Genomic DNA, 10,037 nt, shown 5'->3' with positions numbered 1-10,037 from the left:
GAGTGAATTCCACTTGATAATTGCAACATAATGTCTTTCCTATCACAGGAGGAGATTTTTGTATCATGTCTTAACAGAAATCACTTCCTGTTGCTCAACAGCACATATGTGTTTCTGTTTACTTTGAAATACACTGTATTCATTTCAGTACAACTAGAAAACATGGAAAATATGTTTCCTCTTTCACTTTGTTTATACATACTGTATGTTAGGGAAAGAACATTTTGAATGCTGCTGTATGGTCTGAACAAAAAATATGAAAAATACTTTAATAGGCACTTGTGGTCAGTTTAACAGTCAGTCTCATATGACAGTTATATTACATACCTCAGGTCCTATTGCTGATGCTCTTTGGTAACACCAATACGGCATGTGGCAGTAAGCAAAGAGGTTCTGCTGCGCCGTAAAGACACTGTGTTTTCTGTCCCAAATAAAAATCTACATCTTGTCTACAGTTCTTTTTTTTTTTTACTCCAATGCTGGTCTTTTAGGGTCTAGAGCTGCTCACAGTCTGCTTCAGGATCAGTTTCTGTGCTGGTAAATCCAACACAGTGTACAAAATAGTTTTTTAAATACAAAAAGTGTCCCCAGAGTTCTGTGTTTGTTCCTCCTTTGAATCTCGCTTAAAGAGAACGAGCCCTCTCTGTTTTGTTGCAATAAGCTTTGGCTTGTTACACTCAATGGGCCAGAGCCTGCAAGTGCGGTCCAGCTGTCAGAGGCAGTGGTTGGTGGTCGGGTGCCATGGAGACTGGCGCAGCAGACAGTCTGTGGTGTCTTCGGCTAGCTTGGCGTGCCGGGAAATAGCTGTGAGTTGGGGGTTCAGGGGGAAGCTGTAGCGGTAAAGACAGTACGGGCCCGCAGTGTCAGAGAGATGAGGGAGGAGAGAGGGCCCCTGAGGGCCGAGGGGGCTGTGCAGGGGGATGAGGCAGGGGGAGCTCCCCGATGACCCGTGAAGACAGGGGTCCCTGTAGTGGGGAGGTTTCTTCCCCTGCAGTGCGGAGAGGAGCGGGAGGTCTGTTATCGGGGCGAGTGGGGGCAGGCCTCTCAGTCTGTCCACTCCCAGGGAGGAGAAGGCCCTGCTGGGCAGCGGGGAGGTGCTGGGCGAAGAGGCAACGGAGGTCTTGCCGTAGAGGGGGAGCGTGAGGGTGTGGAGAGCGGCGTCCTGGCATGAGAGCGCAGAGACGGAGAATGGGTGAAGGGATGAGGACGAGGAGAGAGGGAGGAGGCTCTTCACGCCACTGGTCGGTGACCCCGAGCTCCCTGAGGAGGGAGTCAGTCAGAAATCAGAAACACAGATATAAAAAAGAAAACAGAAAACTGAGAATTTATGAGAGCTGCAGCACAGTACCTTGGAGCTGTATGGTGAAAGGCTTGAAGTCCAAGCTGAGAGGGCCTCTCCAGGGATACGACTCCAATAAGCCATCCAACACCCCTCTGTACACACACACACATATACTGTAAAAGCTCTGAAAAATGTTATTCCAGGTATTTAAATATTAGTTCTGAGAGGTGTGAAATTCTGCACTACACAGTTCAACTTCATTTGAAGGGTTTATGTGGCGTCAAGTTTCAGTGGTTGAACCTTAAATCCCTCCTGGGTCCTGTAGCGGAGTGCTTTCTGAGCTAAAATAAGTGTTGGTGCTCGGTGAGGTTTTCAGTACCTGTTCCTTCCTGGATCTCTGAAGCCCTTGGCGAACGGGTTCCTGTCGATCTTCAGTTTTGTGATCTTGCCCGGGAGAAAGGAACAGACAAAGAGTTAGAGTGGAGGTGTCAGGCGGTGACGTGTTAAGCTAACAATGAGCTCAGTTTTACAACAGCACTGAAGAGTGGCAGAGCTCTCCCTAGTGGGGACTGCATCTCCCAGCAGCACCCAGGGCGACTGGCCATGTCAAACAGGGGCTCTTGGAGAAGGGGGTTCGGGGTCGTACGGTTTTATTTGGTGCTTTAATGGGCTGTGGACTCCAGCAGTTGGCCCAGTCACAGCTCGTTACTGAGTTTCTATAATAACACGTTCGCTGATCGTAAAATGAGCCCTGATGAAAAGAGCTGGCAGTCCCAGCGGATGGCTCTGTTACTGGAGGAATGGTAGCCAACAATGGGGTCAGTTCCCCTGCACGGGAACACACACCCTCTCTGAGCGACCGACCCCACTGAAAATCAGGACTCTGCAGTTTATGATGCGGCTGAGACCACAGGGAAGTGGGCCTCATCATCTTCATGATGTGAAGATTAAAACATCTTTATGAGAGGGTCAAAGAGGCCTCAGCTGTTGACTGGATCATCATAACAATCTCTGTGTCGATGACAAAGACTGAACATCTGCTTTTTCAACATTTTGGCCAAATAAAGGATGAAGAATGTAGTTTAGCAATATCAAATACTCATTACTCATTTCTAGTTGAACATATAAACACTTCAGTTGTCTACAAGAGTAAATGACTTAACATTTTTAATACATAGTGCACATAGTTTCTTAACTCTGTTCTTCTCTACGTGTGATCCTGTTTGAGTGAGTGTTACCTGTTGATTCTGATAGGCTGTGACTGTGGTGAACTCAGTCTCGGGGAAGGAGAAGCTGTGCACTCCTTCAGCAGGCAGCGACTGGATCTGAGACAAGTCCATCCGAGGATCGTGCCGGATGATGTGCACACGTGGCTTGTATTTATGCATCGACTGAAGAATAATCTGTATCAAGAGATGTTGAAATTTTACAAAGTGGACTGCTACTATATCATCATCTGAAAGTTGGGCTGCAGAAACAAATATATAAGGGCTCCAACTAACAATAGTTTCATTATCAATGAGCCTGAAGCTAAAATAAAATGAATCATTCGATCTATAAAATGTCAGACAACAGTGCAAACTATCCATCACAGTCTCCTACAGTAAAGCTCAAGGTCATCAAATTGTTTCTTTTGTCTGAACAAAGCTACAATATCCATTTTATTGTCACATATAAGACAAAACAGCAGTAAATTCTCACAACTGAGAGACAGGAATCTGAATATTTTTGTCATTTTTGCTTTAAAGATTAAACAATTGGCTACTTTACAACAAACTGATCAAACTGTTGATGTGCTGAGCGACTAACTGATTTATCAGCCAACTGCTCAGGCTTAAATTATATAGTTAATAATCCAGTATTGTGTGGGCACTGCCAAAACTTTACATTTCAGATCATTTTAAAGATATCAACATTCAAAAAACTTTAGAAACCTGTCTCTCATATAGTCTCTGTATTCAATCTCCACTGTCATTTAAATATGCAAATCATGTCATCTACAACACTTAACTACGGGGGTGAAATATGAAGGCAAGGTGATAATATAAGAAAATATTAAACAAATGTCACTGCATGCAAAAATAATGTAACCTCAGCTATTACATCAATACTACAGCTATAACTAAACTAATAAAATTATCAAAAAATATTAAATGTCATTCATTTACAGTCTCACATTATTGATAAGTAACTATAAGTATTTTATGGATATTAACATTATTTTAATTAATGTCAAATTATTAATAATTTGACATTTCTATAAAAAAAAAGAAACAGTAATTTTTGCTATAAAAACTGATTAATCTTTGTAAAACTGAAAACTGTTTGTCATTTTTGTTGAGTGTTGCTATTTTCTCATTTTGCATATTTGGGGGAGTATTTTGTAAAATCGACAGAGAAAGTTAAATCATGAATTAAAACTTTGACCACTTTGGTCCCCTGAAGTCTATAAAACTACAGTTTTCCCTTTTTTACCGTTCAAAGGAGAAGCCAAATAAAAATATATATTGTAATGTAATATATGGAGACATAAGGTTTTTAAATTGAAAGCAGATTTTTAACTGCCAAACAGTTAATATGTGTCAGCTTCACAAAAGGTCAGACAATCAACACAAGGGGTCATGAACTGACCACAGCTACATCATGGATTATGAGGCTGTTTTAGAGAGGCAGATTTCAGCTCTGCAGTACAAACACTGTCTCTACACTCCTTCGTCGTATACCAGTATAATGAGTCCTCCATACACACTGCAAACTATATTCAGTGGTGGTTTTATAAACAGGAGGATCAAGTCCAAAGCCTCCTATAGCCCCCTCAGTCACCACATCTGTCACATCTGTACATAACTGAACGTTTACAGGAAGTTCTGGAGCGGAGAAGGATTTCCACTTCCTTTATCCCTGAAAGACACGCAGGCTTTCCTTCCTGAAGAATCGGCCAGTATTAAACCAGACATGGTTCAAGATGTGTGTGACAGCAATCCAAGGAGGCTCATTTATACAGACCAAGCAAAGAAATCAAATTAACCACAGTAATACTAAGAAATATTCAGAAATATATTTAAAGTGATGTTTTTTAAAAATGTCCCACCACTTTCACTAAAAATGTCTCACCTGTGGGCCTTCTGCATACACAGTATTCAGCCTATATCCGTGATCTACTGGACAGACGCAGAGTAAGCAGCGCATGCTCAGATGTGTTACCTACATGTCCCTTATCGTCCATCTCGTTGTTGGTGAGTTTGACCCGATCGAAGCTGATGACCTGACGCATCCACGTCTCCCCCGCGCACGGTGAATCCGGGTGCACGTAGAGCCGGGGAGAGATACACGAGTGGTCCGTGTTTCCCGCCACCATCCACTGCGAGCTGTGGTACACGTACCTGCGGGCGTGTGTGCGCGTGTAAGTAAATAAGCAAATAAATGAATAATGAGTTGGGATAATTGAGGATACACACCTATAGCGTTTGGAGTCCACGGGCATGACGTCCATTGCGATGTAATACTGCTGGCACGGGTCCAGGTTGCGCACTTTGACGCGCACTGAGGGAAACATTCTCCTATAGAGAGGTGAGAGAAGAAGAGAGGGGCCTTCATTATAAACTGGACATTACGTACTTTTATCCATTTTAATTAAATCTTTCAAATAAATCTTCCCTAAATAGATTAAAAGTGTGTTCAGTCTTCGTGGATTTCACATCATAAAGTGACACAGAAAGAGATCAGGCGCAAAAAAACTCCAGGCAGAAACTTTCCTGCCTGTAACGGCCAAGTTCAGAGGAAAGTTCAGGGACCTCGAGGGGCCATGAGGGCATCTTCACTACCGAGATTTATAGCGTGTGTTCTCGGTAATTGAATAAACGGAACTTAGATTTCAGCAAGTAGTTATGTCCCAATAACTCATTTCTAGGAAAATTAAAAAAAACACAGAAGAGGACGTACATGGCTACCCATCAGACCACGAATGAATTGCTTTGAAACTGGCAGATAAAGTTAATGTGATCGGTGTATACTCACGAACGTCTGCGTGTCACAAGATTTCATTTTGTAATTGATAGTCCTGGATGAGGCTATATAATACTGCATAGCTCTTTTCATTTCTAAGAGTCTCAAGAGACTGGAAAATAAAGTTTAATTCAGTCTGACAAAATGTAACAATTTTCCAAACTTAAGTTACTTTTCACAAAGGATAGAAATTCACATCAGAACACATCGTGTGCACTGTTCCTTATGTAAGATCAACAAACTTGTTTCATTCCAAAATATCAGCAAAACATCAAAAACGTAGCTACACACAACTGAATTATTATTAGACTTATGTCTCAGTAACCGCGTGTGTAGTTTCTGATCCCCAGCCTGTATATTCTCTCTAATTCAGCTCATATGTTTGTTTAGAAAAAGTGTTTTGCTGTAAAACTGAAAGTTGATTCGCTCACACTGTGATTGGCCTCAGCTCGTTTAAAGCCGTTTTACACCTGATAAAGACACACCTGTGACCACAGAACAGTTAATGTAAATATCATGTCACTGATAGCGACCACTCTGTACTTCACTTATAACTGATACACGGAAACTAATATTTCATCATAATTGCAAATGAGAGATTTTTTTTTTTAAACAATGGACTTAAAGGTCACAGCCGTTTAAAGCAGTTAGGCCCGGGCTGCACAGTCTGAGGCCTGCTGCTGTTTAATATGAAAACAGACTTTTGTAACGTTTTATTCAAATGACCAAAAAATTCAATAATCCTCTCATCCAAGACTATAGCTTTGACTTTGTGTCAGTGATCGTTGTGATAGTTTTAAATAATTAGCCTAAGCGTTTACAGACCAAATGATATATGTTATGAACAGACCCAGTAATTCAAATAGTAGAATAGTTATTGCTCCTCTTGTCCCCGGCAAGAAAGTTTGGAGTTGGGAAGTTGTGAAGGTGGAAAAGCCACATAAAGTCAGCATGTAACTCTGAAGACTTATTTGAATGTGTTAACAAACGTCTTGGTTGTTCTTCTAGTTGAGTGTAAAACCAGACTTCATACCTTCCAGCTTTAGTGATGATCATCTCGGTGCCGATCTCGTAGAATCTCTTCCACAGCTCGGAGCCCTGCAGCTCTACCCGGACCTCTCTGTCCGGGCGGCAGTCGTTCTCCTTCGGCTTGTTCTCCCCTCCGTGATCCGCGTCAGACTCCTCAGCCCCTGACCTGACGGTCTGTCTCTGCGGCTCACAGGAGGTCTCTTCTGGCCCCCTCGGTGCTGAACCTCCTTTCTTCGACTGGCTGACTGGATACTCGTGCAGGCCTGAAAAGTGCAAAAGAGTGAGGGAAGTGAGACGTAGAGAAATGAGCAGAGGACTCGGTGTAGTTTGCTTTCTAAAATCATCTATGATTTAACTACAGTTGATTGTATTTGAAGAAGCTGCAAATATCCACCAAAATATTGTTTTATGAAAGAGAAGCACAGGACGTCGCCGCAGTGTGCAACAGAATATTTACAAAACTGTATCTAGAATTTAATTTGCATAATTTGGGATTTTAATTGTTAAAATACAAAGTCAGAATAATTTGTGAAACTGAATAAATATAAAACATAATGCAGGTCTGTAGTTGTGCGTGTAGTTGTTCCATCTTGTGCGTAAAATGAACGTGTGTAAAAACAGTGAGATGTTCTTGAAAATCCAACACGAGTTTCCTTCTCTCACCGGTGAAGATGCTCGTGTCGTTGCCGGTGTCTCCAGCTGAACTTGACTCGTGTCCCTCCGACACCTTCATCCTCTTGCAGGGCTTCCCGACCAGCGCCTCCACCGAAAACGCGTGAGCCCGAGAGCTCAGACCCTGCATCTTGGCGAAAGATCCCGTCTTTCTACGAGAACTGTATCCGTCTGAACTTTGACTTCGTCCCGCAGAGGACTCAGTCTCCCAGCTCATTCAGGAGAGAACGGGCAGCAGCAACAACAGCAGCAGCAGCAGCAGCAGCAACAGCACCTCAGGGTGCCCCTCTTCTCTCACAGCGGCTCCGTGACGCTGCGTAATCGATCCGGTGCGTTTCCATGTGATCTCCGAGGCGCGCACCTTCATCCAAAATCCTTGATTATTGGCACGCCTCTCCACCTCACCGCAATATTTCCCTCTCTTCCCCTTTATCCGTTTCTGTGTCTCCCCTTTCCTCTCTGTCTCACAGAGGGTTTGTCCCTCTGGTTCCCCTCCGCGCGTCACAGAGAGGGAGGGAAGAGCGCAGCATGCATTCCTCCACATGGGCCTGCGCTGCAAAAAATATCCGTTCTCACTCTTGCCCCGAGCTTCAAATCCTATTTCCCTGAAAAGAATAAGAAAACATTCCACTACAAGAGTCGGTGATTACTTTTCTGTCTGAAACCATCACGTTTTTTTCTTTAAACATGTCAGTACTTTGAAACAACGCAGAATGAGAGAGATTACTTCACCAGTATCAACAGGTGACATCTGATTCAAGAAACAACTCGATCAAGTTCATTTGAAAGGAAATATAAAAAATATGGAATAAATTTCTCAGATTTTCCCACAAGTTGACGGTAACTAATAAGAGCCAACAATAACAGAAATTTTTTGCAGTGTTCGCTTGGCCTCAGTGGATTTTGCGCATGCAGGACAAGCAGCAGCATCTTTACGTGCCACTGCACTTTTTTTTTTTTTTTTTTTTTTTTTTTTTTAGCTTTGCTCCACTTTGCAATGTAATGCAAGTCCATCAGTTCTCTCAAATACAATAGGCTACAAAACGTGAACTAAAAGGAATTTCATTGCGCCAGTGTGTTTAATTTAAATGTTGTGAAGCACGTTTTCTCCTTTTTTGTTTTTGCAGAAGCAATCCTTTTGATTGTTTCCCGTGTTGCTTCCTTCCATTTAGACACCGGATAGATAAATAGAATGAACATTTTAGAGCACCAAAGGGGGAGCCGAGGCACAAATATTTAAGTCTGTTAATTCAGACCATCTGGAGGGTGAAATATCTCCACGAAACCCGCTGCGTTTCAGTTGAAGCTAACATTTCCTATATTAATTTGAAGGTTTTTCCGTAAAGCGCTCTCTTGTCTCCCGTTCCTCCGGTATAGAAGTGGGGTTCCCCTCCGCCCCTTCTTCTACTTTTGCGGTGCCCGGTGAGGGTGTGCGCCAGTCTGGTTCTCATAAGTGCGGAGATCAGATGGAGTTTGGCGCACAGGGGAGGGAGAAACTGGGCCGTAATGACAGCTCGGGATTATTACATTACTGCTCGACATGAAATAGATCCGCTTTACACAAATAAAAGTCATCGAAGGCTCTATTTAAAATGTTTTTTAATCACATGATATAATTGCTCTGAGGAGAAAACAAATGAGGGCTGTGTTTACGGTACGGTTGGTTTGGTTGGTGATGGAAATCTCTGACAACAGCCGGGAAATGGAGAACTATGACCAACCGGAATCACATGTTCTCTGTCATCATAACCTGTTTTCAGGACCGCGGCCTGGATTTATGTTTATCCTTCCCTACTTGTCGTTTTCATTCAGTACTGTAACAAAGTGCATCCCAAACACGCGGCCTGGTTCAGAGCTGTGGGAGGAAAAAGCGCAACAGAAATAACTCCAGTGTCTGTTTCTGTGCGCGTGCACAGGCCTCTTGCCTCTTATTGAAATAAAAGACTGTAGAAACTGATAGAAATAGCCTGCGCAGTTTCCTTCCACACGATTTGGAGAGATTATTTTTCCGTGTTGTCTTCAGCAGTCAGCTCATAAATCTTCGTCATGGGATTATGGGATGTCAGCCGAGTGATGACGGGCGCGCAGGCCTCGCCTGGCTCGGCTAAAACACAACAGGAAGCTCCTTTTTGGTTGTTTTATGATTCTTAATCCAGCGCAAATCTGCATGCGTCCCGTTCAGGAATGTTTGGCACACATGTTTCCTCTTATTAAGCACAATACGCACGCTTGGCGGAAAGGAGACTCCAAATCCAATTTAGCACGGGCCTCAGGTTTCCATTAATGCGGAAGTTTGATGACCAGCTGCAATTAGGCTTTCCGATCATTTTGCGCCTTCAGGCTCGCTGTCATGCTGTTGATTTGCGTATCCACAGGCTAATTAATAAGCATTTGCGAATAATTGGTTCGCAATTGAAACCCAGTGGTAGGCCTTTAAATGCACATCACCAGGTGGATTAAACTGGGGATTCAAGCGCAACACATTAATCATGTAATTAACTTTAACTTTAGTTGTTAAAGGGAAATTCAGCTGTTTCTGAAATATGAGTTTTATGGATTAAATTGATATTTTTCTCTATTTCAATACCATTGCTGTGTTTACATTTGTTTTTCACTGTGACTTGATGACTGACACTTAAGCTTAAGTGTGTGTGTGTGTGTGTGTGTGTGTGTGTGTGTGTGTGTGTGTGTGTGTGGCTGCAGGCTGGTGCCCAAAGAGTAATCACGACCAGCCATACACCCATGGTAGGCGTCTGTCTGTACTGTATGTGTGCACATGCTCACAACTTAATGCATGTGTGTGTGTGTGTGTGTGTGTGTGTGTGTGTGTGTGTGTGTTTATAAACAGGCCTGTCTGTCTGTAACTCAGTGCTGAGTGGATGTGACGGGGCCCCCTGATGGTTTGTTTTAAGTTGGATTCTGATGCTGAGCAGTTTGTGCGTGTGTGAGAGTGTGTGCATGTTTGCACATGTGTATATGTGTGTGTGTGTGTTTGTGAGGGTTATTCTGGGCATTGGCTGCCGGAGCGGATGCCCACTCACTGCCAAAT

At 43.1% G+C, this 10,037-nt stretch overlaps 1 protein-coding gene across 1 annotated transcript; it reads right to left on the bottom strand.

The window, feature by feature from the left end:
- Window positions 1-431: 431 nt before the first annotated feature.
- On the bottom strand, window positions 432-4,838 carry tbx22 (T-box transcription factor 22). Its single transcript, XM_018675418.2, has 6 exons — window positions 4,741-4,838; window positions 4,491-4,665; window positions 2,521-2,685; window positions 1,662-1,726; window positions 1,349-1,434; window positions 432-1,260 (listed from the first exon to the last, which is right to left on the bottom strand). Exons 1-6 carry the CDS (start codon window positions 4,836-4,838, stop codon window positions 713-715), a joined length of 1,137 nt encoding a protein of 378 aa, XP_018530934.2. The 3' UTR covers window positions 432-712.
- Between the last annotated feature and the right edge of the window lie 5,199 nt (window positions 4,839-10,037).

Source organism: Lates calcarifer, linkage group LG8 (assembly GCF_001640805.2).
Source record: "Lates calcarifer isolate ASB-BC8 linkage group LG8, TLL_Latcal_v3, whole genome shotgun sequence".
Lineage (NCBI taxonomy): Eukaryota > Metazoa > Chordata > Actinopteri > Centropomidae > Lates > Lates calcarifer.
Note: the sequence above shows the minus strand (reverse complement) of the source record. Positions and strands in the feature narration are given on the sequence as shown.

Bases quoted from the DNA above. Each gene is read 5' to 3' on its own strand.
- tbx22 (XM_018675418.2), bottom strand. From the start codon at position 4,838: ATGTTTCCCTCAGTGCGCGTCAAAGTGCGCAACCTGGACCCGTGCCAG. The intron at 4,666-4,740 runs GTGTGTATCCTC...ACACGCCCGCAG, and splicing joins GTGGACTCCAAACGCTATAG to GTACGTGTACCACAGCTCGC. The intron at 2,686-4,490 runs GTAGGTAACACA...CTCTTGATACAG, and splicing joins AGATGGACGATAAGGGACAT to ATTATTCTTCAGTCGATGCA.